This window comes from Macrobrachium nipponense, chromosome 48, assembly GCF_015104395.2.
Source record: "Macrobrachium nipponense isolate FS-2020 chromosome 48, ASM1510439v2, whole genome shotgun sequence".
Classification (NCBI taxonomy): domain Eukaryota; kingdom Metazoa; phylum Arthropoda; class Malacostraca; order Decapoda; family Palaemonidae; genus Macrobrachium; species Macrobrachium nipponense.
The window spans coordinates 20453411-20474029 of NC_087223.1; the positions used below are offsets into that span (position 1 = coordinate 20453411).

The following is a 20619-nucleotide window of genomic DNA, read 5'->3' on the forward strand; positions in this document are numbered from 1 at the left end:
TTCTGGGGTGGTTGTCTTCCCCTCTTAGTTGGCTGTATAGTCTTTTCTGGTTGGTTCCGAATAGTTTTGTTCTGTTGGTATCCCTTATTCCTGTTCATGTACCGTTGGATCTTGTGTGCTTTGGCCTTAAGCCTCTGTTTTACATCTTCTATTGTGTTGTTTAGCCCCTCTCTTGTACTTTGTATTTCTCGTTGAGTTCCTCCCTTTTTTTCTTGCTTCTTAGCCTTTTTTCTGCCATCTCTTTCAGTTTACTCAAGTCAGATCTCATCACCATGATTTGCTTTTCCAGGCGCCTTTTCCAAGGAGGTTGCTGTTTTGGTTTCTGTTGGGTTGGTTGTGACGGTGGTGTTGGTGTTCGAATCCCCATCAGTTCTGCTACTAATCTTGCTCCTGCATATGTCAAGTTATTTGTTTCTGTGATACTGGTGGTGTGTATTAGGCCCATTATTTCATTGACCTCACTTGTTTTCTCCCTTAATTTCTTGGTGGTTGTAGGCTTTCATGGAGGGGATCTTTGTTCTCTTGTATCTGGCTCCATCCATTGTCTAATCTTTTCTACCCATTCCGTCCTCTCTGTTACGTTCGTCGGTGTTTCTTCTTCGTGTGTCGTTGTTTGATACCTCATCCTCCTGTCGTCTTCTGTGGCATCGTCTCTCAGTCGTCTTCGTGTAATCGTTGTCGTGTGACATTTCCCTTTCCAGTTCTTCTCTTTCTGTTGGAGAGAGCCAGTTCTTTTTCTTTATGTTCTTACTTGGTCTGCCAGCCTCTGCTCTGTTTGGGGGGTGTTATTCCTCTCATTCCAGATGTTGACCAATCTTCTTCTATATCCTCTCTCCGTCGGTTGCTTCTGATGTAGCATCTCCATATTTCCTTATTTTCTTCCTTTTTGCCTCTGTAGCTCCAATCTCAGGCTGTTTTTTCATTACTGTCGTTGTGGTGATCAGTTGCTGGATGGACGACTCCAAGTACCTGACCGTCTCCCCTACAATTGGGTTGAATACCATGGTTGCAGGACGAAGCTCCTCTGTTGCCAAGAGGTTCCATTTACGTCGTTGTCGTTTATTCCATCATTTCTTTCCATCATGCTGAGTTTTGCTATTTAACCCATAGCTGGTACCCTACCCCATCAGGGATAGGTACTCATTTACAGCTGAGTAGACTGAGGAAATTATGGTAAAGATCCTTTCCCAAGGAATCAACGCCGAGGAGAGCGGTCACCCATCCAACGACTGCCCCAGCCCCAATGTTGCTTAACTTGACTTAAGTCTATTGACGACCTAACCCACTCTCCACGGCACCACACATTATTATTATTATTATTATTATTATTATTATTATTATTATTATTATTATTATTATTATTATTATTGCTGTTGTTGTTGTAAGCTGGAAACAAACCTTCTTTCAAACATGTTTTATTAAAAATAATTAAGAATTTTGACATTATTATTATTATTATATTATTATTATTATTATTATTATTATTATTACTATTATTATTATTATTGCCAGGAGCACATCCTCAAACGAACAAAAGATGAAAGAAAAAAAAGCCAAATAAGGGAAAATAAATAGTAAAAAAAAGGAGAATTAAAGAAACGCAAAAGATAAAAAACGAATAAACATAAACACAACCAACTGAAAATTGATGAAAGAAACGAGAATCATTTGAGAAAAATCAGCACGAAACTGAATAAAAGAAAAGAACACAACACCTAAAATTAAAATATTAATACACCACCTAAAAATAAATTAAAAATACATCAATTAAAAATACAAAAGCAGTCTATTTAAGCACAAAACTATTCTGAGAAATACCAAGACAATGGAAAGCGGCCATATAGCCCTAATTATAAAGCTAATCAGGACAATAATAATTATTATCAGGGTTTAATTCCCACTAACAAGGAAAACGCGATGCCAGAAATGACCGAATCGAAATGGAAAAAGGCCAATTCAAATCCCTAACTGCCAACTCAGCATAAAATTGCCAGATGTGAGAATCTTTTTCAATTCTCCCTTATTATTTCAGAGAGAGAGAGAGAGAGAGAGAGAGAGAGAGAGAGAGAGAGAGAGAGAGAGAGAGAGAGAGAGACTTCTATAAGACGCACAGTAAAGAGAGTTACAAGGATTACAAGGATTAGGATGTTTTAAAGACTTGTTAGTCCATCCTAGGAGACATCGAAGGAGTTACTAGGGGAGAGAGAGAGAGAGAGAGAGAGAGAGAGAGAGAGAGAGAGAGAGAGAGAGAGAGAGAGAGAGAGACTTCTATAAGATGCACAGGAGAGAGAGAGTTACAAGGATTACAAGGATTAGGATGTCTTAAAGACTTGTTGGTCCATCCTAAGAGACATCGAAGGAGTTACAAGGAGAGAGAGAGAGAGAGAGAGAGAGAGAGAGAGAGAGAGAGAGAGAGAGAGAGAGAGAACGGAGGTCAAGAAAATAGCTAGAAAGTTCGTACAGCTTCTAACAACCTTAAGCAATGCCTACAGTGCACCACACGAGGAGCACTGCCGGCACTAACCCCCTACGGGAATGTAAATAAGACTATTCACCAAATATTCATGCATGAAATCAAAATCCCAAAGCAAACTTTAAATTTATAGATAAATGTGTCAAAAAGAAAATTTTTTTTAAAACACTTCATCTCAACTGACCTCCAGCTAAGGATGCCACACTAGCATGGAGAGGGGGGATATCCCCCCCTCCCTCACTCCCTCCAGCATCGTCGTCCACTCCACCGGGGCCCCCCAGGGGCGCCAGGCTAGGGGGCAGGGTGAATTGGATCTCGCGTGTCCTGTTGGGGGGGAGAGACAGAGAGTAGGATATTAACGCGTCCTATAAGATTCAAGTTTTTTTTCTTTTGATTACTGTTTATAGATTTTCATTAGTGTCCATTTATAGAGAACTGCAGTTTCCTGCTGTTTGTGAAAGAAATAGATAAATGCTTAACTTATAGGGTACTGTAGTTTCCTGCTGTTTGTGAAAGAAATAGATAAATGCTTAGCACGTCTTTGTATTTAAGCAATAACATGTTATTGATGAACATCCCTTGGGTAACTACATATAGACTAATAACATCAATGCAGCTTTGCAATCTCTAATTACCCTCTCAGTATAATGAAAACAGACCAGTTTAATAAGACAAATTAACCACCAAGATAATAATCAAGATAGTGGCTGACAACTTGACTGATAAACGGATGATCTCACAGCTAGTGCGGTCAAGCAGCATTGAGTTTGGTCGGTATCCGGATGAGTGTGGAAATAAAATTAAAATAAGAACAGAAAGGTGGAGAAATGACGATGACATAAAAATGAGATAGAATTCGTTTGACATATCACAGAATGGGGGCAGTATTTGTAGCCTTTCCAAATAGGCAACTGGGTTATAAATGTCATAAAATAATGCATAACATAAAAATAGTTTTTTTTAAGAATATTTAGCAATATCAGCCTATTCATACTTTTTCACAGATACACGAATTCAATCAAAATCCATTTTGAAAGGAATTAAGAAGCAATCCAATGATTCTGTCTTGGCCCTAGAAAGAATAAGAATGAAAATAATAAAATAATAAATAATGTGAGTAATGAGAAGATAAGGGCTGAATGGATAGTTATAATCAGAATTGGAATTAAGAATTGGAATGACGGCGATAACCTTGGCGACTGGAATGATATAAAAAAGGAATAATTACGTACGGTGAAGTGCACAGGTCATCCTGATAGCGCATAATAGCGACAGATAACTGTTAAAGATGATGACACAATCTCTCTCTCTCTCTCTCTCTCTCTCTCTCTCTCTCTCTCTCTCTCTCTCTCTCTCTCTCTCTCTCTCTCTCTCGGGCAGGAAGTCTGCGATAACTCTCTCTCGCTCTCTCTGAAGGGAAGGAAGTCTACGATATCTGGGCTACCTCTCTCTCTCTCTCTCTCTCTCTCTCTCTCTCTCTCTCTCTCTCTCTCTGAAGGGAAGAAGGTCTACAATCTTGGGCTACCTCTCCCTCTCTCTCTCTCTCTCTCTCTCTCTCTCTCTCTCTCTCTCTCTGAAGGGAAGGAAGTCTACGATATCTGGGCTCTCTCTCTCTCTCTCTCTCTGAAAGGAAGAAGGTCTACAATATTGGGCTACCTCTCTCTCTCTCTCTCTCTCTCTCTCTCTCTCTCTCTCTCTCTCTCCAAAGAGCAGGTAGTCCTACTTATCAGGGCTACCTCTCTCTCTCTCTCTCTCTCTCTCTCTCTCTCTCTCTCTCTCTCGGGCGTGGTATCCTATACACAATCTCACACAATGAATAAACACACAAAGGCGAAAGATAGTAAATTATTTGGGTCGCGGTTTCAAACGTTTGAAAGGTGTAAAGAGAATATGGAGGGAGTTACAGTAAAAGGAATGAAAGTGGTGGCAGCTAGGGGTCCTTAGGAAGGCAGGCTGTAAAGAAGGTTATTAGGTAATGCCTACAGTGCACCGCACGAGGTGCGCTGAAGGCACTAAAAAATAAACGACGCTCAGGCAGCAACATAAGACACGGAGGATAATTTGAAAAATTTTAGTTAATTCAAACAAGACAATAAATTGGAATGATGAAATCATTTAAAAAAAAATTAAAAATCCTTCAATGAAAGAACTCCTTCAAAGGAACTTACCATCTGGGAAGGATGAGCCGTGCCCTGTAGGACGCTGGTAATATGAAATCCTTCATACTGGGTCTATTATCTGTTTTGAATGATTTTCTAAAAGTAATATTTTTCTGAACTGAATTCAAATCGTCTATATATTTCTGACACTGCTATTCATAATAAAATAAATTAATCAACATTATTTCGCTTGTTAACACATACCAGTTCTTCAAATTTCAATTGAGAGAGAGAGAGAGAGAGAGTAAATAATAGAATATAAAACGAAGATCAAAATATCACAAAAACAAGCTTTGGAATTCTCATCTGGCCTCAGTTTTCCCAACACGTATAACTTTCCCTACTTGAGAGGCAAGGCCTGTCATAGTCTTTTTTTTTCTGGCTAACTGATTTGTCTGTCATCAGGGGTGGAGATGCGAGGGATATTCAATAAATATATTTATGTAGATGTATATACATACATATAAATATATATATTAAATATATATATATATATATATATATATATATATATATATATATATATATATATAGATGTATATACATATATATAAATATATATATATATATATATATATATATATATATATATATATATATATATATATATATGTATATAATATAGTATATATATACATTATATATATATATATATATATATATATATATATATATATATATATATATATATATATATATATATATATATATATATATATATATATTCTCAACACAAAATTCACATGGATCATAATCAATAAATACCAAACACTCACAAATAAAACCAACAACATTAATCAATATAAAAACCTAATAAATTGCAATTCTTAACAACAGGTTCCTTCAGCGCAGTCATCAACGACTTACTAAGAAATCCAGTTAATTAAAAAACTTCTCCTAATATCCTTCAGTCTCATTTAGCCGATTGAATTCAAATTGAACAGGACGGAACGAATCGTAGCGGAAAACCAGACGAATTTGATCGAAAAAAAAAAAGAACGAAGGTCACAGGACCTCAGTGTTAATTACCGGTCGCATTCAATCAAAAAGCGTCGATTCCATACGACGATTTTTCGTATGGCTCCCCCCCCCCCCCATCTCCTCTCCCCACCGCACAACTGGTTCATTGAAAAAGAAATAAATTGTCGAAGATATTATTAGATTTTTTCTCCCTGGCTAAATTTTCAGGTGAACAACTCCTTTAGTGGATTCGAGATGACTCCTGACACGGAGACTTTAGGTCAGCTTAGGTCACTCGTGATTACTGTGACCTCGATTGAGTTAGAAATGTCAATATTGATTACTTGTATATATAATAATATATATATATATATATATATATATATATATATATATATCTTGTGATATCTACCACCAAGTATATCAATCCTTACCTAATGGCCTGTAAATATAGTCGAAACCGGTTGCGACCTATGCCCTTTATCTCATTTTAACCTGTGGTTATATATATTATACATGTGCGTATACAAATAAGCTATATATTTTTTAATTTTTAAAATAATCTAAATTTAAATGCAATACTATCGACTAATGGAATACTAGTAAATACGAAAAAATGAATATTGCAGAAAGATAAAAATGGAAATTACTCGCTAATTTTAGCAGCTATATTCCCCGACTCGCAAAACTGGCAATTTTGTAATTAGCAGTGGTCATAAAATACTAATCTTGGGTGTTTGTACATAAACAACCGGGACACTTATGTGGCTTTCTAACGATACTGACCTAGTTATGACCTAAGTACGTTTCGTGACCTAATTCCATCACCAAACTTGTGATTTATGGTATTTCTGGTTAAGTATATCAAGTTAAATCTACCAGTTCCAAGTTCAAGTCAAATTAGCAGAGTCCCAATTTAAAAAAATATTTTACATCTTTTTGTAACATTCTATATATTCTGGTTGGAAAAATGAGTGACTAACATTTCAGTATCCAAATAGTCTACTAAAACCTCGACTAGGTCATGGTGAGGTGGCTACGACCCCACCCATAGGTTCAGGAATACTGGTTACATGGCAAATATAGAAAGGCAGTTTTCTGTTTAATTATTAATTTTTTTTTTAAGGATTTATTTTTCCTTACTGGTTGGCTACTTCCATAAGAATTGAGAGAGAGAGAGAGAGAGAGAGAGAGAGAGAGAGAGAGAGAGAGAGAGAGAGAGAGAGAGAATAATCAGTCCTTCACGTCAAAAGGGGGAAAAGACAATTCTTAGTAGGGAATGAAAAGCCACTATGTATCTTTCCACGCGAATCCGATTAATTAATTACCATTTCTCTCTCTCTCTCTCTCTCTCTCTCTCATAATTATATATATATAGCTATCTATATACACGTGCATATATATATATAGAATGCAAACTAAGCAGTGCATACATGTAATCAATAACAAATACATATATACATATATATACACCCATTTGAAGAAACAGTTCAACCAACTCTCCTTTATGGAAGTGATATACGGATTTTATATTAAAATATATTAAAATAAAAGAAAAAAATCGGCTGAAACAGTTGAGATGAAGTACTATTGGTACATACAGGACGAAAATTAACTGATAGGCCAAAGGTAACATCTAGATAACTAGGAAAAAATGGCAAAAAGTGGCCAACACACAAACTGGGAGAAAGATTAACCTCGAGTATTTTTGGAATGACCAAGAAATAACAAGTAATTCCCTCTGGAGACTTAATGAACAGACCTCATCGGGCCAGGGCTTCTGGGAGACCCATAGAAAGAAGATTCCATCTTACGTGAGCTCGTTAGAGAGAGAGCTGATGAAGAAGGGAGCTTAGAGATAGATATAGGTTTTTTTTTTTTTTTTTTTTTTTTTTTTTTTTTTTTAGAAAACTAGTGGGGAAAAGGTGGTCATTACGCAGCTCAGGAAAGGAGCTTATGAAAACATGGTTCGTCAGAATGTTGATGCTTTTTGAAAGAAAAGGATTTTCAGAAAGTTTATAAATCGATTTTACAGTTTTGTAAGACGAGAGATGTCACCGAAATGAAGTCGACCTTGAATGACCGGAGCTTTTTTATTTAGAAAGTTCACGAAGAAAACGGGACGAACAGGGCTTTCTAGAAAGCTCCTCAAGGGGATCTTTGGGACAGTTTCTAGACAGTTAATGAAGGAAATTTGGTAAGGACAGAGCTCAATAGAAAGTCAAGGAAGAAAGCTAAACAAAGAGACCTTTTATATCAAGCTAACGAAGCAATGGTAAGCAGGTAACTCTTCAGAAAGTTAATATTGGCACATAGTTCTATAGTAAGCTATAAGCCCGATGACGTCACGGTCCTATGACGTCATCACTTAAGAGCTGAAGAGAATAATTCCGTCCATTTTATCAAGGGCAATTCTCCATCTTTTTTTTTTTAAGTGCCAATTATTTTTCTTACTTTCTTCAGGCCTGGGCTGGTTATGGACTTCGGCTTCGCGTGCTATTAATAGTCTCTACTTATAAACGAATTACGTACCAGAGTAAGACAATTAAAAATCGGGCTGGGAAGTTTATTATTATTATTATCTCCAATCTCAGGCTGTTGATTACTCTCGTTGTGGTGATCAGTTGCTGGATGACGACCTCCAAGTACCTGACCGTCTTCCCCTTCAATTGGGTTGAATACCTGGTTGCCGGACGAAGCTCCTCTGTTGCCAGAGGTTCCATTTACGTCGTTGTCGTTTATTCCTTCATTTCTTTCCATCATTGCTGAGTTTTGCTATTTAACCCATAGCTGGTCCCTACCCCATCAGGGATAGGTACTCATTTACAGCTGAGTAGACAGGAAATTATGGTAAAGATCCTTTCCCAAGGAATCAACGCCGAGGAGAGCGGTCACCCATCCAACGACTGACCAGCCCCAATGTTGCTTAACTTGACTTAAGTCTATTGACGACCTAACCCACTCCTCCACGGCGCCACTTTAAAAATACATTATTATTATTATTAATTATTATTATTATTATTATTATTATTATTATTATTATTATTATTATTATTATTATTATTAATTATTATTATTATTGTGGTTAAAAGATTCGAAGTTTTACATAATATATATATATATATATATATATATATATATATATATATATATATATATATATATATATAGTTACGCTGCCAATATTACAGTATATTCGTTCTTAGACAATACATACTATGTATTAACATCCATAAATGGATCCTATGTATATATGGATGTATGTATATGTATTATTATTAATATATATATATATATATATATATATATATATATATATATATGTGTGTGTGTGTGTGTGTGTGTGTGTGTGTGTGTGTGTTTTAAGCGATTAGCCATGACACACACACACACAGACACCTGTAATCACGTATACGGGCTCTCTTGGAGGAGCTTTCACAGGTGACAGGAAAGGGATCAATGGGGCTCATTTATGCCAACATATAATCAAGGCATCGATGAAGCGTTACATTAACACTCTCTTCTCTCTCTCTCTCTCTCTCTCTCTCTCTCTCAAAAGCACGGTCTCTGTAACCTGTTATTGATTACGTATCGCGCGTCACCCTGTAACGGCGCGGTTCTTTACACGTACAGACCTTCAACTACTGCCTGTATTCTGTACGTAAGTCTGTATCTCCAGCCATGTATGTGCGGCTCTGAACGTCTGTATATTTCTGTCTTAGAGTCTGAGGCTCTGTCTGTCTGTCTCTCTCTCTCTCTCTGTCCTGTCTTGTGATTCTGAGGTGTCGTTTCTGTAGGCTTACGTAGTTTTTCTGTGAGTATATAGTGTTGTCTGTCAGCAATGTTTGTCTGTCTGCGTGTCTGTGTTTAAGCGAACAGTTTGTTTGTTTGAGTTAGGATATCTTCCTGTCTGTGTTCGCGGACTGGTAGCGCTAGACACCTGAATACACACACACACACACACACACACTCTCTCTCTCTCTCTCTCATTTCACTTGTTGCTTCAGATCTCTCTCTCTCTCTCTCTGTCTCTCTCTCTCTCTCTAAAGCAATGACGTAAAACCCCAACACCGTCATATGGTAACAAAAGATGAGAAGAGGAGAAGAATTATTCCTTAGGCAACAAAATAAATAAATAAAATAAAAATCGAGTCTATCTACCCGATGACGTCACGAGCTAGCGACGACTATGTAAACAAGACCTGACACTCTACATAACCAATTCAATGGTTATTCGTTTCGAAGTGAAATTTTGTCCGTCAGACTTTTAAATGATGATTTTGACTTCCGTTCTCCATTTCAGTTTTCTGGAAAAATTAAGCTGTTTGTCCGTCTGTCCGCCCTCAGATCTTGAAAATGACAGAGGCTAGAGTGCTGCAATTTGGTACGTTTGGTGACAGAAGGGTGGATGATCGACGTACCAATTTGCAGCTCTCTAGCCTCGGTAGTTTTGAAGATCTGAGGACGGACAGACAAAACTGAACCACAGCGTTGCCAGAAGTATGATCATGGCTAACCTTAACCTTGAATAAAATAAGAACTGCTGAGGCTAGAGGGCTGCAATTTGGTACGTTTGATGACTGGAGGGTGGGTAAATAATACACCAATTTGCAGCCCTCTAACCTCGATAGTTTTTAAGATCTACGGGAGGACAATAGCTAATAACTTTGACCTTAGATAAAATAAAAACTACTGAGGCTAGAGTGCTGCAATTTGGTACGTTTGATGATTGAAGGGTTGGTAATCAACATACCAATTTGTAGCCCTCTAGCCTCGATAGTTTTCAAGATCTGAGGGCGGACGGACAGACAAAGCCGCCTCATAATTAATTATTTATGAGGCAAGACGCACCACCCTTCACTTTTAATCAAGTTTTTTGCACTGATCCACAACTCACTTCCGGTGTCCTAGCCTAATGAACATTAACACCAGATGTAAAATGATCGTTATTAAAAATCCACTAATTAGCTGGAGATAATTCAAGCTAAAGGATGATCCAGAAATAATGACTGCCCTTACAATGACACACAGAGAGAAAGAAAGAAAGAAAGAAAGAGAGAGAGAGAGAGAGAGAGAGAGAGAGAGAGAGAGTGAGATATGCTTTGAACCATTACAAATAACTGATGACGATTAAGGGATGAATAAAAATTACTTATATAAAGGAACCTCGAGAGAGAGAGAGAGAGAGAGAGAGAGAGAGAGAGAGAGAGAGAGAGAGACGAGTGTGCTATGTAATTTACGTATTGATCACGACCTTATCAGAATTAATGCGTCAATAGTCACTTGCGCATATAATTATACATTAATTTTGCTCTACGTATCCCGAGAGAGAGAGAAGAGAGAGAGAGAGAGAGAGAGAGAGAGAGAGAGAGAGAGAGAGAGAGAGAGGGGTGGCTTTTAAGGATCACTGAGATTGAAAATGCAACCTGCAATCACTTAGAATCTTTTGCATAACAACTACACTATTGCAACAGACTCCTTCAAAAGGATTCATTTCTATATATCTGTGATGACGACAAAGAAACGGTTACACAGGAACAATGAAAAAGAGTCCTTCTCAAATTCAATGAGTTTTTTTTATATTTCGTTTCTCATAATTAAATGAATTTAATGAAATCTTTTTGACAATTTCGTTGTAAAAAAGTGTTTTATCTATGATTATGAACGTGCAAAGTAAAATATTTCTAACACTGAATTTAATATATATATATATATATATATATATATATATATATATATATATATATATATATATATATATATATATGTTTACACCTATTGTGTTCTTCTTCCAATGCAATATGTTTATTATATATAAGACTACCCTGAAATGGTGTGACAGACTATAGCCTTTCAAAGAACGTGGAAGGTTATACATGGCCAGACAGAACGTAAGCAAGAAGAGAGTTCCAAAGCTTATAGGAAGCAAAGGGCGCATAATCACACTTGCCGACGGAATTCTCTCTTATCCTCTGTGTTTCCAGTGGAAGGAGTTACATTAAAAACACCTTTCAGTTTGCGAGACACCAAAAGGTGTTTCTACCCTCTTTCTACAAGTAAAACGTATAAAACATAGACAAATGTCGGTAACACGTCGTTAAAACATGTCGGATACATATCACATACATATCACAGGCATGTTGACAAACAAATGACCGACACTAGTGTGACAAGTTGGTGACATTTGTTGGCAACGTCTTACGATACTCATTAGAAGTCACAAAAAACACTTCTCCAACCCGACTAAAGCTCACATCAATCGACTAGCAACCAGGTACGTTATTTTGATCCGAAAGGAATGAACTGAATTATTAGCATCCCCCCCACGCGCCCCCCCCCCCCAAACCCTGGGTTCGATCCCTAGTGTTTTAGTGGTGGAAAGAGGTTCGTAAGCATTTAAATTGGCTGGATTTTTTTTCCGATTTTTTTTTAAGTTTCAACAATAAACTTGGGTTACTTCTAGCGATAATATCAGACGGAGTGAATGTGTAAATACATAAATAAATAATATATATATATATATTATCACTAATTCTCGCAAAAAAAACCTCAACAATTAAACCAACAAATCACAATACAATGTTAACCCAACTGACAAATTTGGATTCTCAAACAATCACTTCTACAGGACGAAAGTATCCCGTCACTTCTCAAAACCACAGTCTAAGACGCACAATAATAAATAATCATCTTCTATATATATCTTCGTCGTCTTCCCAAGACGCAAGACTAACAGATACTGACGGATATTATCTGTATATTATCTTCTGTCTTTCTGGCGAGACGGACACCAACGATACGGAAACCGCCAACCGACTGTGACTGACATCTACACTAGTCGGGTAAAGCACCAGCAGTGATGGGGACAGGTAATACCTACCCCCTGCTACACCCCCTTCCCCCGTTCCCTCCCCCCCCTCCCCCCCCCCCCAACACCCCCTGTCTCTCTCTCTCTCTCTCTCTCTCGGTCACCTGTCTCACCTGGTGGTAGTCTACTAACCCCCCTAACATACCCTAGTCCCAATGCCTATACCTTCTCCTCCTAGATATCCAGATACACATACACACTCCACCGTCATCTGTGTCTACGGCTCCCCATGGTGATCTAGACATCACCTACAGACGTGTGCGCTCTCTCTCTCTCTCTCTCTTTTACAAAGCAACACACGCACAAACATATATATATATATGATTACTGGGAATCTCAGTCAGGACCTTATCTCTCTCCTCTCCTCTCTCATCGAATCCTCTCTCTCCTCTCTCTCTCTCTCCTCTCTCTCTCTCTCTCTCTCAGATAGAAAATTCAGCTCGATTATTTTGCAAAAACATAAAATGAGAGAAAAAAAAAAGCAGGAATTTTCAACATAGTATTTCTCTGTCAAAATCCTGGTTTTAATTCTCCTTGTTAATTGCTCAAAGGTTTCAGAAAGAGAGAGAGAGAGAGAGAGAGAGAGAGAGAGAGAGAGAGAGAGAGAGAGAGACAGAATTTCCCATATAAGAACATCAAATAGAGAAACAGCAACAACAAACTATTAAACATCAAACATGTCCGAAAAACAAAACTACATGTTCGATAAACACACGAGAATTGTACAGGACATTTTACGTAATCTTGAATAAAAATCTCTCTCTCTCTCTCTCTCTCTCTCTCTCTCTCTCTCTCTCTCTCTCTCTCTCTTCTCTCTCTCTCTCTCTTTTACATAGCAACGCAGCCATAAACATAAAAAAACACCATTCAGCATATTCACCTATTCTCTATCTCTCTCTATAGCAAACCGCATCCATAAACATAAACAACACATTCTCTCTTCTCTCTCTCTCTCCCTCTCTCTCTCTCTCTCAGACAACACGAACACGAAGGGATAGAGACGTCAGCATCCCATTCATCTCATCATTATTTACATATACACAGGTATCACTGCTGACGTCAGCAGTTGCACCTTCATAATTTTCCTTCATGTTTACACTCCAAGCTATTCCTTGGTTGACCTTTTACGTAAAGGGACGTAACAAAAGAAATTAATAATAATAATTACAATAAACAAGTCAAAAAATAAGTCACAAAATGCGCCAGTTTCTGTATAGCATCTATCTTTAGGTCTTGGTGGTCTATGTTGTTGGTGCCTACAGCGCTGCCATTCGTACGATTTTGGATAAATTTAGCTTTAAATAAAATAAAAATGACTGAGGCTAGAGGGCTGCAATTTGGTATGTTTGATGATTGGAAGGTGGATGATCAACGTACCAATTTGCAGCCATCTAGCCTCAGTCGTTTTTAAGATCTGAGAGTGGACAGCGAAACTAAACCATGATGCTGCTAGAAGTAAGATCATGGCTAAATTTAACCTTATATAAAATAAAAACGAATTAGGCTAGAGGGCTGCATTTTGGTATGTTTGATGATTGGAATGTGGATGATCAACGTACCAATTTACAGCCATCTAGCCTCAGTCGTTTTTAAGATTTAAACTTAGGCTATGCAAGCGGTAGTGTCTTAGCCAGTTATACGTCACACGATTTACAACGCTTGATTAATTGAAAAGTGAAACAACGCAGTGGTAGGTAGGCCTTTCGACACACGGTCCTTTACAAGCTAGTCTGCGAGCAAAGAACCGTGTGTCAAAAGGCCAAGCAACGTACATACATGTTTACAGAGATAAATAAATGTGAAAAATAAAAAGTAATATTGAGAACTGAGCACAAAATACGATTAAAAGAGGCTGAGCGGTGTAATCTTTCAAACACTGAGGAACAGGTACCCAACACGGCTTCTCAGGCGCTGGAATCTAATGAAAGACCTTGGAAGGCAAATCAAATTACTGGAAGACTGGAAAGGTCTGGAAATCCAGTGGCATTAAATTGCAGGAGAAAGTACGATTAAAATTCTTCAGTCTACTACGACGTGAATGATAGTTGACGACGAAATTAACAGAGTTTACTGATCTCCTGATCATATGAAAAAGAGATCAGTGAAGATTTGTGAAAGACAAAGCACAAGGAAGACGCTGGCATATAAAATTCAGGCCAAAGGCCAATCGCTGGGACCTATGAGGTTCTTTTAGTGCTGAGAATAATGCCGAGACAATTGTAAGGCGAGGTTTGAGGAGAGCAAGATGGAAGAAAGAGAATACGAATGGAGGTACAGTAAAAAGAGTAAAAGGGGTTGCAGCTAGGGGTCTAAGGAAAACTAGGAACCAATAATTGGTTACTTAGCAACGGGACCTACAGCTTATTGTGGGATCCGAACCACATGGTAACGAGAAATGAGTTTCTAATCACCAGAAACACAGTCCTCTGATTCCATGTTGGCAGAGCGGGGGAATCGAACTCGCGACTACCGAATCGGAACAAAGAACATCAAGTGATGTCTACGGTGTGCTTATATTTGATTCACTTCCTGGTCCATCTCAAAATTTGGGCAAGACTTCTATGGCCCATAGACAGGACCTCATTGAAATCTAAGTTATATTAATACGACTCTCTAATACTTTGTTAACAAACGCTAACATACAAAGAAACTACGAATCCAAAGAAATTAAACAAAGCTGCTTAAAACTAAATAAACTGAGATGTTGAATTTACAAACCTTCAATATAAACAAGGCGTAATTCGACCTCCAGCTTACTTGGGACACATGCACGATTTTCCCCTCACGCATAAGTAGTAAACATTACGTTTGTAACTTAACGTAAATTAAAACGTGCTAAAATCTATGGTCAAATAGAGCCTTGTTTCACCAACGAAAATTAAAATGAATACGCCATATCTTCTATTAGAAATAATGTTCTGTACTGTTTAGTATGCATGTTATATACTTTTTTACATTTTCAATCCAATAAATAAATCATAAATATCCCATCCTCAAATTCCTGTATCTTGAACTCGACGCGAAACACCTTTTCCAGACCTTTTTAGGCTCTTCCATAGACCTTTCCTACCAGTCCCCCCCAACAACAACAATAGCAACAACAACAACAACAACAAAGTAGTTTGTAGGCTTACTTCCGAGTAAGCAAAAACAAACAAGAAACAGCCTAACATGAATTATTAAACACTCATTTCCATCCGTTTGTGGCTGACACTCACTTGCTGGCTGACATTAAGGCTGACATTAAAAGATGTTCGTATTTAGCCTGTGGTTATTCAATTTTTCGGTCTATTATGGGGTCTGGCCACACCTGGTTTAGGCCTAAAAATCTACGACTTTTTATCAATAAAGGGAAATATCGCCTCGCCTAAAAATATCTGCATGGAAGCGGTCATAAAAATTTCACCTAAATCTATTGTTATGGCAGTGAAATTACTTCCTGGTCCGGGGGATAAAAATATGTTTTTTTATAATTATATATGTATATCATGTATATATTTCCGACTCACAGCGGGATCGAACCCCGGGTTTTTCAAATGTTAGTTCGAGCATGGTGTGAGATGGAAATTGAATTCTGTTCCAGAGGTGATTGTGTGTGTTAAATCTCTCTCTCTCTCTCTCTCTCTCTCTCTCTCTCTCTCTCTCTCTCTTCTCTCTCTCTCTCTCTCTCTCTCTCTCTCTCTCTCTCTCTCTCTATCTCTCCTCTCTCCTCTCTCTCTCCTCTCCCCCCTCTGCTCCTTCCTCTCCTCCGCTTCTCTCTCTCTCTCTCTCTCTCTACATATTACATATACATTATACATGTTTATGTACACACACATATGCATAATATAACCTGTCATAATATCCAACAATGACGAAACCAGCCAAAGAAATAATACCTTCAGCATCTCATGGAGACCGGACATTAAACGTAGCCATCTCACTTCCAGAGGAATAATGAAAAAAGTAACTTGCTAAAAAAAAATAAAGTATTAGTACGCAAAAGCATTACGAAAGAGAACTGCAAGTTAAGGTTAGAGGTTAACTGAGATCATACACCCTACTGTAGCAGCTACGGATGTCTAAACTTACAGGATTATACAGGCTGCACGTAATTCCATATCAGAGTACTCTACAGAGTACTTGAATAGGCGTAAGCTGTGTGTGTGTGTGTGTGTTACACAGAACAATACACACACACACACACACACACACACATATATATATATATATATATATATATATATATATATATATATATATATATATATATATATATATATATGTCGTCTTCAAACCTAGGGGCCGTATTCTCTCATCCATAACACCTATAGAAGTATGGAGAATGAAAGGTACGCGAAGTCCCGAGATTTTTATCTGTTTATATATATATATATATATATATATATATATATATATATATATATATATATATATATATATATATATAATATATATATATATATATATATATATATATATATATATATATATATTAACGCCATTTTAATACAAGCACAATGCGCATCTGAGTATAAAGCGCACATCTGAGAGAGAGAGAGAGAGAGAGAGAGAGAGAGAGAGAGAGAGGCGTACCTCTGGGTATGATAAAAGCGAGACATGTGAAAAAAAAAAAACAATTTAAAAACTAAACAGTGAAGTAATATCAGAAATGACAACGAGAGAGAGAGAGAGAGAGAGAGAGAGAGAGAGAGAGAGAGAGAGAGAGAGAGAGCACCAACAAACGGCAGCTTGACGTAACGAGACGTCTGTTGACGTAAGTGTGCCATACCGTCTCCAAGACCGAAGGGGCCAGTATACCTATGACGGCATTAGAAAACTTCCGTACAGAAATAAAAGTTTTAATGAGAGTCCTAACACACTTCTTTGATTTTCAGACGTACACACACACACACACACACACACACACACACACACACATATATATATATATATATATATATATATATATATATATATATATATATATATATATATATATATATATATATATATATATATCTCACTCCAAACATATGCCATTTACACTGACAGTCCGGGTTTACGCACGTCATCTGGGATGGGGGCTGATAGGACGTGTCCTCCAACTTAGCTACGGTCCAGCATTGCCAATAGAGGTCACATGGATTTCCAGAATAGGTCTGCATTGGTCTGTGGGGGGTTTTTAACTGTTGACCAAAGGCTTCAAAATACTGGAATCATGCTTATATATATATGATATATATACAAATATATATAAAACTCACGATAATACTTTATGATGTACACCGTTTCAGATCAACAACCATTTGATGTTTTGCAAGAGAGAAACTGCCCTTTTCTTTCGTGACCATGTCATGGAATGAGCTTGCTACTTGTTCTGGAAAATCTGTAATTAATACTGGACCAAATCATGGAACGAGATTGCTACTTGTTCTGGAACTTCTGTAATTAATACTGGAAGTCATTCTATTTTTGAGGGTTCTCACATGATTTCCTGTACACTGTCTCTCCTACAATATTTCTTGCCTACAGCATATTCTTTAAGCACGCTCATCTGCATTCAATAAACCACCCTACAAAATTCAAATAAGGTGAGCTCGCACGAGCCGGAAATGAATAAGGTAATTTATACGCCATCTGCTTTTCCCAGGGATAAAGACCAGGCCAAATAGGACATTAACTTGCAAAGCAAGTTTCCACAGCATAAAACCCCCCTATATTTGATGACAAAGAAAGCAGTCCATGGAGGATAATAAGTCCTTTGCATTATAGGCTTTGAATTCATAACTTTGCTTAAACCTCTTGGGGACTTGTGAGTGAGGAGTCCCGGGAATTCTCGATAAGTGAGATGTTTTGTGGAATTCTTGATAAGCGAGCTGTTTCGGGGAATTCTTGGTAAGTGAGCTGTTTTTGGGGAATTCTTGATGTCAGCTGTTTTGGGGAATTCTTGATAAGTCAGATGTTTTTGGGGAATTCTTGATAAGTGAGATGTTTGGGGAATTCTTGATAAGTGAGAAGTTTTGGGGAATTCTTGATAAGTCAGCTGTTTTGGGGAATACTTGGTAAGTCAGCTGTTTTGGGGGAATTCTTGATAAGTCAGCTGTTTTTAGGGAATTCTTGATAAATGAGCAGTCTTGGGAATTCTTGATAAGTGACAAGTTTAGGGGGATTCTTGATAAGTGAGCTGTTTTGGGGAATTCTTGATAAGTGAGCAGTTTTGGGGAATTCTTAAACTACGTAATGTTTGGCATACATGTACAGGCTCAATAAGAGTTTGATTATCAATTGAGAGATGAATATGACAGTAAATTATTTCATTGCCTTTTCTGAAGCAAAAAACGTAGCAAAAACCTAAAGGACTCTTTAGTATAATTACTGATATTACCTAAAAATCATTCACGTAGGCCACCGACTTACATATCTACAGTCTCATCAGCCTGACTGAAGTGATATATTCTCAAATGAGGGTCGAAAATCAAACCAAGACAGCTGTCAGAGAAGTTGGACAGCTAAGTAATAGGAAGCCAAAGGCATGAAACAGCGTTTGGTATTTAGTTATTTGGGGACATTTGGTATCTAGGCCCAAACAGCTGTGTTCAAATACTTAGATAGTATCCAGTGAATCCATGATTTAGGGGCAAGTATCTTAGCAAGATGTCTGGTACAAAATCAATCGAAAACTTCAGGAAATCTGTCTTGTTATGTTAAATTCATTGCGATGATCAAATGCCCCAGTATTTTGGGTGGAAGTACCGAAAGTAATGCTTAAAATGAGGATATTAAAATTGGTCTTGGGTACCGGTACTGAAATCAATTTAGCGAAAAACTTTCGTGGTGAAATCTACACACGAATACCAAATAAAGTGCGGCGAATTTTATTCATTTTTATAAATCCTTCGTCACATAACGCAAATATTTTCCAGTACGAAAAACATCACTTTCCAGACGAAAATGCTGGCAAAACATCACGGGAAAACATCATAGATAAACAACATCACAAAAAAGAAAAACGTTACAGTAGGTTTAACAGGTAAAGCAACAAACTGAGAATATTCGAAGAAAAGAGAGAATATTTTTCTGTCCTTGGAAAGAGAGAGAGAGAGAGAGAGAGAGAGACTTTCAAGGCCACAGCTGACTATGACAGGATGGACATAAAAGTGTGTGTATGTGTTTTTTTGTTTTTTTGTTTTTGTTTTTTTTTTAACTTTCGTGCTGTGAGATCGAAACAGTTTTCGTTGGTATGCCGAAATCAAAATTGTTTTTTGATTTTGTGATGTAATGACGTTAAAATTGTTTTTTATGATGTATTAAAATCAAAATTGTTTTCGCTGATGTGACGAAATCAGATTTTTTTTTTTTTTATGATGTATCGAATTCAAAATTGTCTACGCTGTGACGAAATCAAAATTATTTTTTTTTTTATTTTGTGATGTAATGACATCAAAATTGTTTTTTATGATGTATTGAAATCAAAATTGTTTTCGCTGATGAGACGAAATCAGAATTGCTTTTTTATGATGTATTGAATTCAAAATTGTCTACGCTGTGACGAAATAAAATATTTTTTTTATTTTGTGATGTAATGACATAAAAAAATTTTATGTATTGAAATCAAGATTGTTTTCACCGATGTGACGAAATCAGAATTGTTTTATGATGTATTGAAATCAAAATTGTTTTCGCTGTGACGAAATCAAAATTCTTTTTGACTTGAAAAAAAAAATTTATGTATTGAAATAAATTTTTTTTATTTATTTTGTGATGTGATAACATAAAAAAAATTTATGACGCATTGAAATCAAAAATTCTTTTCGCTGATGTAACGATATCAAAATTTTCTTTTGATTTTGTGATGTAATGACATCAAATTGTTTTTCGTTGTGACGATATTAAGTCTACTTTTGATTTTATGTTGTAACGACATAAAAAACTGTTATTTTAATGATGTACTGAAATCAAAATTGTTTTTGCCGATTTGCTTATTTAACAAAATCAAATTAGCTGTCACTAATGAGTAACCATCACCTGCTTAGTGTGTGTTTATGAAAATTATGTATATAATATAATATACAATATAATTTGCTATTATATAAAATAATATACATAAACACAAACACATCTACTTTAAGTGTACACCTACACTTGTATTATATGACGTGTTTCTTAGAAGTAGTAAC

General features: G+C 36.8%; 1 protein-coding gene across 6 annotated transcripts in view; it reads right to left on the bottom strand.

Moving 5' to 3' along the window:
- Positions 1 to 20619, bottom strand: part of LOC135205111 (synaptotagmin-15-like) — a 281770-nt gene that overhangs the window by 22491 nt on the left and 238660 nt on the right. For 3 of the 6 annotated variants that reach the window (XM_064235454.1, XM_064235450.1, XM_064235451.1), the window contains exons 4-5: positions 2953 to 2976; positions 2658 to 2797 (exon numbers count right to left, since the gene is read on the bottom strand). In XM_064235454.1, the coding sequence (XP_064091524.1) occupies positions 2658 to 2797; positions 2953 to 2976 (164 nt within the window). Of the gene's footprint in view, positions 1 to 2657; positions 2798 to 2952; positions 2977 to 4641; positions 4782 to 12336; positions 12427 to 20619 lie in introns of those variants that run through there. The other 3 variants (XM_064235455.1, XM_064235452.1, XM_064235456.1) reach the window with 2 other exon arrangements.